Genomic DNA, 10,570 nt, shown 5'->3' with positions numbered 1-10,570 from the left:
CATTTGTAAGGTTTGCCAAGAAAACTGCTCTACATGTCACATCCAAATAATCCTGCTTTAAATCCATTATTTAATTCAGATTTGGCCCGTTTTACAACATTGTGGTACCTTTGAAGGACCTTACAGGAGAAGTAGACTTACATTAGCTGTGCAGTTTATAGCTAACTAATGCAAAGAGCAGTGCTGTAGTAAATCTCACTTTCTGACATTTACTTTTTGGTGTCTCCAATAGTTTGCGTGTACAAAATGTACATTTGAAGTCAGTGATTCACGATACTAACCACACAAGTTCTTACAATATTTATCCAGCCATCAGTGATATAATCTGACCTCAGACCCAGAGGAAGTACAGAACATCAACAGAGGCTTTGTGGTTTGGTAAGTGTGGATTGGTCATTGTTTCAATATTATGTTACTTCCAAGTCACAGCATGTGTTAAACTCTTTGCAGGTTAGAATCATCAGCTGGAGCTGGAAGAAGCAGCTTTGTCTTTCTGGAAATCTCTGATTAAACGTTTTGCCCCACAAGAGTAAATAATCCTTCCCCTGCATCTACGCAGTATTAATATTAGGGGTGCAACTATACACAAAATTCACGGTTTGGTTCGATATTTTGGTGTCACGGTTCGATATTTTTTCGATACAAAAAAATATTCACGCTTTTTTAATTTGTCATTTATTAAAATTATAAATATACATTTTAACTCAAACTTACAGTTTTTAAATTTAATGTTGCTGAAACAACAAAGGGATAAAATAATAATCTAAACCTAATCTATCTGATCGAGAAATCACCCATGAGAGTTTATTACAGAGAAATGGCTCTTTCCAAAATAAAAGCTATACTATATGCTTCGTCTGGGCTATATTCTCAGCAGCATATTAATCTGGGGTCCGTTCTTCGTACCTCGCTAAGTAAGTTAGCTGGATTTGATTGTTGACGATTTCGTGTGATCTTGGATCGTTCGGTTCTCCGAAGCTCATCTGGGACTTGCTGTCATAGCAACAGATCCGTAAGCGTAAACCTGCTCGGGAGCAGGTTTACTTTATGTAAACAGGATTAGATCGCGGCCACTCAGGTATGTCCGCTTCATGTATACGAAAGCAACAGCGATATTTTACCACTGTTTTACCATAAATAAATATTATCAATGTAACTAAAGATAATGCAGTATTTGATCCTTTCATTGATTTCATACAGATACATACAGGTCATTTCCTAAAAAAAGGGAAATTTACTATTAATCATTCTATTTCATGTATTTGATTATTTCAGATGTAATTCATATTTTAGAGTAGTAATAGTAAATTACTTTGTGTAATCAAGATGAGAGACCACGGCTATAAAAGCGAAGGTGGATTTGGGAAGGGAATTGTGCAACACAATTTCGAATATTAAAAACATGACAAAACATATTTTTCATTGAAATTTATTTGAGCATCTTTTTCTGTCTCATCAAAAAAAAGCCAGTCATCATTTGCCTGGAAAAAAAAAATCATATATACTGTGTCACGTACTCTGAAGTTCCTTTTGAAGCAACTCGATTTCTAGTTGAAGTTTTTGCCTCATTAGAGCTTGAAGTTCAATTTCACTTAGAAGCTTTTGTTTCTTCAGCTCAGTATACTCCATTTTTTGCTGGAGACTTCTCTTATAGAGCAAACGAATGTCACCCTGTTTCAATTGTAGAGACAACATTTAACGGTCAATACATGTCATATAGGAAGTAAAATTAATTACAACACTGCCCACCTCTGTATCAGGCCTCTCTGCCGGCCTCTTTGCCTGCAAATCATACTGCAGTCAGAAACACATAGAAGTACACAAGTAGATAGAAATTCAGGCCAAATTTTGCATGAACTTACAGGGACTTCCTCCAAACCACAGTCATCTGACAGGGTTGCGTCACTGTCCTGTGCAATGGAAACAAAATGGTGTTACAAAGGGATGTGGTACAGCCTATTGGTCTAAATAATTAAAAAAAAAAAAGATATATATATCTCCCAACTTACTGTGCATGCTTCAGTCACCCCTTGCATGGGAACAGGTAAAAGTGATGGAGTGTTATGTAAAACTACACACAAAAAACCCCACAATGTCAATAAATGTCAAAGTACAAAAAGCATGTTAATTAAGGCAACAACCAAATATTTTACATTGTACAAATAGAATTATGAGCTCATTTACCAGTTATGAAGGTGCTGCTGCTACTGCGCCCCGGCTGCTGGTCTAAGGAAGAGCTGCCCCCAGGGATGCCCTCAACAATGGGTCTGGTGGCATTCAACCCTAGGGCCAGCTCCTCTGCCGGGGTGTGACGAGGGGGTGCAGGACCACCACCTGTCTTTTTTTGCTCTGCCCTTTTCTTGGTTGCTGTTATACACAAACAAACAGATTATTTCAGGGTCTCTTTTCAAGAGACTAAAAGCAATATAAGTGATAAATATTACCATTCTGTAGAATATTCTTATATTTCACTTTTACTTGTTCCCATGTTCTAGTGGGTCCTGTTGTGGCTCTAATGTGAAAGAGGATATAATGTAATATAATATGATATAATATAATATGATATGATGTCATATAATATAATAAATTACTTACGAGTTTAATTTGTCAGCAACTTTCTGCCAGCCCTCTCTCCTTGCTTTTGCAGCCTTTGCAGTGTTCCCTTGCGTTTTAATTACACTCTGAAACTCCTGAAATCCCTCAATCAAGAGTTCTTGCTCTGCTGCCGAAAAATACCGAGCGCGCTCCTTCGACATTTTCGCCGACCAATCAAAGGGTTGCCGATCAATGTTTCTACTATCGATGCGTAGCCCCTGTTAAGCCACCCAGTGATCTCACATTACTTCATCCAGCTGTACTAATCGTCAACAACAGGTGTGTTCGGAGAACCGGAATAGCGAGCTCAAAGTTGGCGCGATGATTTGATCTTGGATGTAGTAAGCGAGGTACGAAGAACGGACCCCTGGGCTGTACTTTGGTGGCACAGCCTCAAAACACTGAAAATGCTGCCCCCTGGTGGTGAAAGCTTTTAAAAAGCTTTTTTTTCCACCATGAGAAGTTAAACCCCTCAGATTTGAATTTAGGATTATTTACATGCCCAGTCTTTCTCTTAATAAAACACTAAAAAAAGACTAGAAAACAGCAGTATATTTACATATTTATTTATATCAAAATATTTGTATAGACAGAACTGAAGTTTACATTTATGTAAAGTACTGAAACACAAGTGCAGCTTTATTAGTTTTTGTATAAAAATGCACATCAGATGCCACAGTACAGAGGGGAAACAAGGGTTTAAAGTTAGAAGCTCGTTCTCAGACTATATATTTGTTTGATTATATATTTGTAGATATGATATGATATGAGAACATATCACATGTTAACTGACAGCAAGGAAGTGCCATCTGTAGTGTGTCAGGAGACACAAAAATATATTGTTTAAAGATAGTAAAATAATAAATTGAGCGCTTTAGAGTGTCACACCGACAGTAAACCTTTTTTCCTCAACAAGACCTGAACAGCGCACCTTTAAAGTAACCAGGAAACAACATATCCCAAAACAGATACAATGAACTAAGAATGTAAAGGATAAAATTCTTTTAAAATTTTACTATTTAGAAACCAAGTTATAAAAGTCTTTCTTTAGGAATGTTTTTACACTTTCAGTGATCAAAATCATTTCAGTGGCACACTACAGGTTAGCTTCTGATAACATAACTGCATTGTTATTTTTTTATTGACACCAGCCAAACACGACTGAATGAAACTTAATGTTTGCTGAACTGAACAAGCCGGCAGCTCAACTCAAATACAAACAGACTGACTTAGATTTAAACAGTAGTTTTCCATCTAATGACTCCAGAGACTGCTGAAGGAACAGCAGTAATGATTCATAAATGAACATGAATACCTTTTTTTTTTTTTTTTTGAAAGAGTAATGATAAAAAGTGCAAAGCGGTTACATAGTTTGACAGAAAAGTGCAAAAGCTTCATGTTGACCAGGTCATATAATAATAATAAAAAAAAATCTCTCCTCTTAGTTTTCTCTCTTCAGTCAGACAGGTTTTTATTTAGTTTGATTTAGCATGCGCCATTAGCGGGCTGCCTGCTGTAACCCTAATTTCCTTCGGGATTAATAAAGTATTCTGATTCTGATTTCTTTCTCCACCGAACCCTATACAAGGAAGGTAATGGGATACCTGCCAGCACTCTGGTTTTCCCCACATATTTGGAGGATTCTCTCAAGAAAGCCTCACAATCTGCATGATTCTCAGTGTTTTTTCTGTTTGTCTGATGGTTTTCAAATGTGTGGTTTGCAAGAGTAATTTTTTGTTTTTTTAGTTAATTTTCATTTTTACTTAAAGTTTGTTTCTTTGGTTAGCTTCCAGAGCAGGTTTTCTCATGTCAGTTTCATTTTTTTTTATCCATTTCAATGTGTAAGTTTTAGTCACCAGACAGATTTAAGAAAATCAGACTAGATAAAAACAAAAGACTGTAAAAGCAGGTGAGTCTCAGTCATGTAGATATCCAAGTCTCAGTAACAAAAGCACCAAAACCTCATCAGACATCTTGTTGACAAATCCGACCAAACTAACAAAGACTAAAACTAAAGATATGTCCTTTATATCTGTATTAATAACCTTGTTGTTCACAAAGATAATCTCTTTGCGAGTAGGACCACCAGTCAAACACGTGTCTTCAGAGTAAAGGCACAAAGAGTCCACACACACACACTAAAAATAAAAAACGGACAACTGAGATGTGCGACTCTTCGGATTTGTAATATTGATTTCAAAGAAGGTTATTCACCAAATTCAGATTAAATGTTTGCTTCAGGAGTGAAAAGCTGGAACAATACAAATGGCAACCCTAACTAACTGAATTGGTCAAAGTTGTCAACACAACCAGCTTGAAGCAGCTTTCATGCAGGTTTACTGAATGTACTGATCTGAACTTCTACAGATACCACACATATTATATAAAAAAATAACAAAAACTCAAATAAAGCAAAAAAAAGACTTTTAAAAATGGTAAAAAATAAAACCATATTAACACCCGTTTAGTCTCTCTGGTTTCCTGCTCATCATGCTACAGAAAAAAAGTGTGGAGGGACCATAAATGCTGCCAGGACTCGGTGATATATTTACTATGACATCTGCCTGCTGTGGATTATTAAGACTCAAACTAAATTCACTTCCACATTATAGAGGTAGAGAAAGAAATAATGGAATAACAGTCGAACGTTAATGTCTGACTACATGTTAGGAGGAGACACTGTATGTGCGTACTGACTCTTTATGAACCACTACAGCTGTCAGAAACCTTTTATAAAATGCCTTTAAATGTAAATTAAAATATAAAGGGAAAAAAAAGAAAGAAATTGGTGCAGGAAGTCCTGTTCTCATCATGTTGTTCCCGCCAGCAGTGGAGACACTTCAGAGGGTGCGCGACTGTTGTGATGTGATGCAGGGTTGTGCCCGTGAGTCCAGTCGTACAGGTGACTGCTCTGCAAATCAACCTCTGCTCGCAGATTTATTTTCTTTATTACGAAGAAGGAAAGAAAAAAAGAAGAAAAGATTAGGAAGCGGGTCTTTGTAAATGCAGACATAAAAGGAATGCTTTCTTCTTTTTTTACTCTTCAGTGGCATCATTTGTGGTATTTCAGTTAGACCGAAGCAACACGGGCTACTTTGTTCTGTACAGAAACTTATTAGCTGAGTCAAAGGGGAGGGAAAAAAAGGATTCCACTTAAATGACTTTCCTTTTTAAGCCCCCGGAGCAAGGCCGAGATCATTATTGTGTTATGTTACGAGTAAATCTGTCAAATAAGACCTTCAGCAGCTGCTGTGAGTGAAACAAAGAGTACCTGAAAATCTCTGATGTAGGTGAGGAAGAAGCTGATGAAGGAGAAGGCCAGAAACCATTCAGAGATTGTGCTGATAATGTGAGCCGTGTAACCCTGAAGGAAAAAGAGGACAAGCTTGAATGCTGCGGTAATACTAAATGAAGAGTATTTGTGTCCCAGTGGGAGCAGTTCATCTGCTCAGAGCTGCTGGCTAAAATCAAAGATCTTCTGTGGCTGTTGGTGCTGACAAAACCTTAAAAATTGAAGAATTAATACAGTAAAACACATTTTTCTTGACTTGAGAACTACTAAAAAAAAATACTTTGATGACTTTCAACCTTCTAACACACTCAGAAGACTACTGACCGTCTCTCCAGGAGTCCAGTGAAGTTTGCGAGGTACGTCGACACCTATCAGACTGGTGTACATGATGACTGAAGATATAAACACTGATAGGCTGTTGAGGACTGTTTTCAGAGTCATCAGGACATCGGATATAACAAACAGACTAAAAGACAGATGCAGCTGCCGATTATGGACCGCATGTTTTGCATCCTTGGTATTTACCCTTCGACTGATTGCCTGGTGATATTTTCACAGGAAAAACTGGATTTAAATGCTTCACCAGAACATTTTAAAGGGTTGTATTTATGCATTTGCAGCTATTCATGCATATGCTTTTATTATTTTTGTGTATAATGTGTCTTTAGTGGTGGTTATTGCTAAACTATCATCTAGCACGTGTTAGCATGATGTACTGCACTTGTGCAACACGCATTAATCAGTTAGTTGACATTACTGCCAAGTAACTGACTGAATTTTATGGAACATAAACTTTTAAAGAGGCTTGAAAAGGCATGAAAACAGTGCAATGGCTCAACTGACTAATTCTGGAGTATTTTATAAGCACACTTGCCAAAGAAACAGCCAACTTGGGTGTGTTGGCTGAGGAGCAAGAGGCACTGCTTCTGTTGGCTTCATTCTCAGGCCCCGAGTTTGCTGCTTGTTTTAGATTAAAGCAAAAATGACGACTACACAGGGTCGAAGGATACTGCTGAAGATGTTGCCCAGGGTCCAGAATCCGATGCAGAGGCGCAGCAGGTAGATGGTCCTGCTGTGGATGTGGGGCTGCATGTAGTAGGAGAGCACCGACTGAAGCAGGATGTAAAGAGTCCCGAACCCAAAGGTGAGAATCGCCCCCACGAGGTGCATGTAGAAAATGGTGGTCTTCTGCTCAAACAGACACAGAGATACACTGATAACACGATCGATGCGTCAGAACCTGAGCATGTAGAAAATGATTCCAGACCAGCAGCAGCACACACCTGGAAGTTGGCCACTACGCACATCCCGAAGGAGCTGGTCCAGCCCACCCAGAGCCCGATGCAGTTCAATCTGAGGAGTTTGAGATCGTCCACACCCAACAGAGCCTCCACCTGTTTGTAACGCACGTACATCGTGGCCATACCTGCAAGCACAATAACCATCAGCTACACTATGTGTTTGAGCACTTTTACTGTTATGACTGTGTGTTTACACCATTTTTACAGAATAGAGCCGTGTGTGTGTGTGTTACCTAAAAAGGCTGACACATCCATCATGATGCCAAACACACACCTCTCTGGTGCCATCGTTCCTGTGTCACTGTAACACCAAACAAATGCTGGTTTATAAAAGTCTGGTTTGTTTCTTAAACAGATCAAAAGGTTCAATAAATTATTATTTAACATCAAAAATACTTAAATTTCTTCTGTGTTTGTTCAGACCTGATGTACGGCACAAAAGGATCCACGTGTCTCAGCACCACCGCCGTGATGTAAGGGAAGATGAAGGACGCCGCCGTCCAGACGACCAGAGCGGCAGGGAGGAAGCACATTCCCTGCTGGAACCACCACATGGCGCCCTCACTGGATGTGTGCACTGATGCTGATTCACTGTGCCCTGTCCAAAACATCAGCATCATCATTATTATGAGAGCACTCCATCTTTTTTTTTTTTTTTTAATAATTTCATGCATTTAATTTCTAAGTCAGTTTCCACCTGATCTGCGAATCAGCTGGGGAGTTGTGCAACATTACTTTAGCACATTTACCACTCAACATAAAATTGAACATTTATACTGTGAAACACAGGAAGACTTGCAGCTCGCAAAGGTGAGCCTGATATCTAAATGTGAGTAAAAACAAGACCTTTCATATGCTCTAACATTCTTTGACCAGCCACCTGTCACACACAATGACACGGCCTGTTAAAGTTTACCCAAAAAGCACTTTTTGAAATTTTGGATGTTTTATGTGTTATTTAATGTAACAGCCATTAAACGTGCAGTTTCAATATTGAAACTATCATATATCCTATTATATTGATGGTCAAACTAGGTTACAGAAAAGAAAAAAAAAGCCATTCTGCTTGGATTTCAGCCTGACTTGATCTCATAACAACATCATTAACTTTAAATATTAAACTTTAACTTGTTAAGAGTCCAAAGAGGGTGAATATCTTGTTAAAAACAGCCCAACTCTACTGTATTTTTACACTGATATGTCCAGATACTGAGTAATGCTTTCACATGCACAAGTAACTGTGAAGATGTACATGCACCCAGTGACGAATGTTTCTAATCATTTTGTTTGTTTTTGCATGTGAAAGAGTTTAAGTGGGGTTACATTCTCCTATTTGAGATTGTGATTTAAGTGATCTGAAAAAAAAGTGCTTTGATCATTGTTTGTGACCGAGTCATAACCCTTCTGTTGAAAGCAGGAAGTAAAAAAAATGTTCAAGAACTCATGAGACAGATTGTTACAACACAACTGGTTTGGAAACCTGTTCTGGTCCAATGATGATGTAAACCAGGATGATTAAAATAGACCTGAAGTGAATCCTTTCAGTTATGGAGGAGACATTTTGTATTCAGTAAGGAAATGTATATATGCACATTCACAGGGAAGTAAATGTAATTTTGGTACTTCTAATACAGAAAATAAACATTAATACGATATTTTTCGAATGCATCCTTTACTTTGTCTAAACGGGATATTATTAGTTTGTTTAAAGAAAACAAAATATCATCAGCTGTGTCTTTCTGAAATGTTTAAAAGAAATTAATCTGAACCTTAATCAGTTAACAACATATTTATATTGATATAAAAGCACTGTTCAACATAACACTTCCCCACACAAAAACAGCCAAAGTCAGTTATATGGCTTTTAATGTCTAAGAAATAACAAAACTAGATTACAATTTTAGAAGGAGAAGCACTCAGTAAATTAAACGCATACACCAGCATTAACCAAAATATCCCAGCAGCTGGTTGTTCAACATGCCCAGCATACTTTTTTTTTAGTGGCCCAGAGCCATCGTGTCATTTTTTTTACCTGTAAAGTTTAAAGAACAACACTTTCATGTTTGTAATAGTGTGACCCAAATAACGACATGGACATGATTTTTATCCTCAGTCCTCCCATCCCACATATAGAGACAATGGCCAGCATTTTTATTAAATGTAGTTTACTAGATATAACTAAAAAAAAAATAATACAGATTTAAAGGTGCATCCTCACCAAAAACCCAAATCAATAATTATTATAATAATTTTATTAAATATATACAAATATAATTAAGTTGTATTGTATTTTGGATTATTCTGCAGTAAAATTCTGCTACTTATTTTCTAAAAACGTACTTTTGAAGAAGTAAGTTTCAGTAAAAACCCTTGAATAATAACAGGTAACAGTTTATACTGTTTTTGCCCAGTTTTGTGCAACATGCCATTTTCACTGAAGGGCAGGTAGATGAGTGAAATCACAGCTACCAGGTGAGAAAGAGGGAATGCAGAAGTGTACAAAGACTATGATATAAGATCTTAATTATTATTTCACACAACCTCTTAGCAATAATGATGAGATGCACAAAAAAATGCTAATTTTTACTGGGAGCTAGCTTAGAATATACAAAATGTGTTTTGATATAGCACCAGACTTTCGTTTAACAAAAAATAACCAATACACCAGGATGGAATTTTTAAAAAGAAAATATCCAGGTAAGCCCATGTGAGTTACTGCATGACTCGTGAGAGACAAAAATGTGTTAGGGTACAAACATGAGTGCAGGAAATTCCCTTGTTCTCACTGAGGAAGCGAAACAAAGTGAAAATATCTCACAGGGGAGACGTTTCAATACCAAAGTGCACTGTAAAAATAGACTATTTAAGGCGTTTGACAACACATTAAGCTGCAAATGAACGCACGTATTTATTTACACGTGAAAATAAAGAGCCACCTACAGACAGAAGGACCAAAACAAAGCATGGAGCTAAACTGGCAACATAAAGCCAACAAATACTGACAGAGACGTCTACAAAACATGGCTAAAAGATGGCTAAAGCATGGCTAAAATCATAAAATTTATAGCAACTAGTTAGCCAGCTAAAGTTAGCTTCGTTAAGTAGCCTTCACTAATGAATTTGCTGAATAGGACATCTTTACTTTAAAGTTTTCTATCTTGAAGCAGACAGCTGCTACAGCGAGGAACCAACAATCGCAGAGAGAAAGTCAGTTTTTCTCTACTTCAACATAATGACACTCACGTTACTCGAGTCCTCCTGCGACCATAACCCCCCCAGCGCGCACAAAACTGCTCCAGTCACTCGTTTCACACCCCGAAGCAGCTTCTCAGACCTCCGGTAATCACCGTAATCGCCGGAAAAAGGAACCGACTCTCATTTA

General features: G+C 37.6%; 1 protein-coding gene across 1 annotated transcript; it reads right to left on the bottom strand.

Moving 5' to 3' along the window:
• Positions 1 to 5,014: 5,014 nt before the first annotated feature.
• LOC146632600 (DNA damage-regulated autophagy modulator protein 2-like) lies at positions 5,015 to 10,570 on the bottom strand. Its single transcript, XM_085354515.1, has 8 exons — positions 10,432 to 10,570; positions 7,612 to 7,786; positions 7,422 to 7,489; positions 7,171 to 7,313; positions 6,898 to 7,075; positions 6,212 to 6,294; positions 5,867 to 5,959; positions 5,015 to 5,539 (listed from the first exon to the last, which is right to left on the bottom strand). Exons 2-8 carry the CDS (start codon positions 7,740 to 7,742, stop codon positions 5,405 to 5,407), a joined length of 831 nt encoding a protein of 276 aa, XP_085210641.1. The 5' UTR covers positions 7,743 to 7,786; positions 10,432 to 10,570; the 3' UTR covers positions 5,015 to 5,404.

The sequence above is a fragment of the Diplotaxodon limnothrissa genome, linkage group LG5, assembly GCF_057381915.1.
Source record: "Diplotaxodon limnothrissa isolate DT_005_m linkage group LG5, D_limnothrissa_male_GT1.1, whole genome shotgun sequence".
Taxonomy (NCBI): domain Eukaryota; kingdom Metazoa; phylum Chordata; class Actinopteri; order Cichliformes; family Cichlidae; genus Diplotaxodon; species Diplotaxodon limnothrissa.
This window is presented reverse-complemented; position numbering and strand designations above follow the sequence as displayed.

Bases quoted from the DNA above. Each gene is read 5' to 3' on its own strand.
- LOC146632600 (XM_085354515.1), bottom strand. From the start codon at position 7,742: ATGTGGTGGTTCCAGCAGGGAATGTGCTTCCTCCCTGCCGCTCTGGTC. The intron at 7,490-7,611 runs GTCTGAACAAAC...TTGGTGTTACAG, and splicing joins CCTTTTGTGCCGTACATCAG to TGACACAGGAACGATGGCAC. The intron at 5,540-5,866 runs GTACTCTTTGTT...TTCGTAATAAAG, and splicing joins CCTACATCAGAGATTTTCAG to AAAATAAATCTGCGAGCAGA.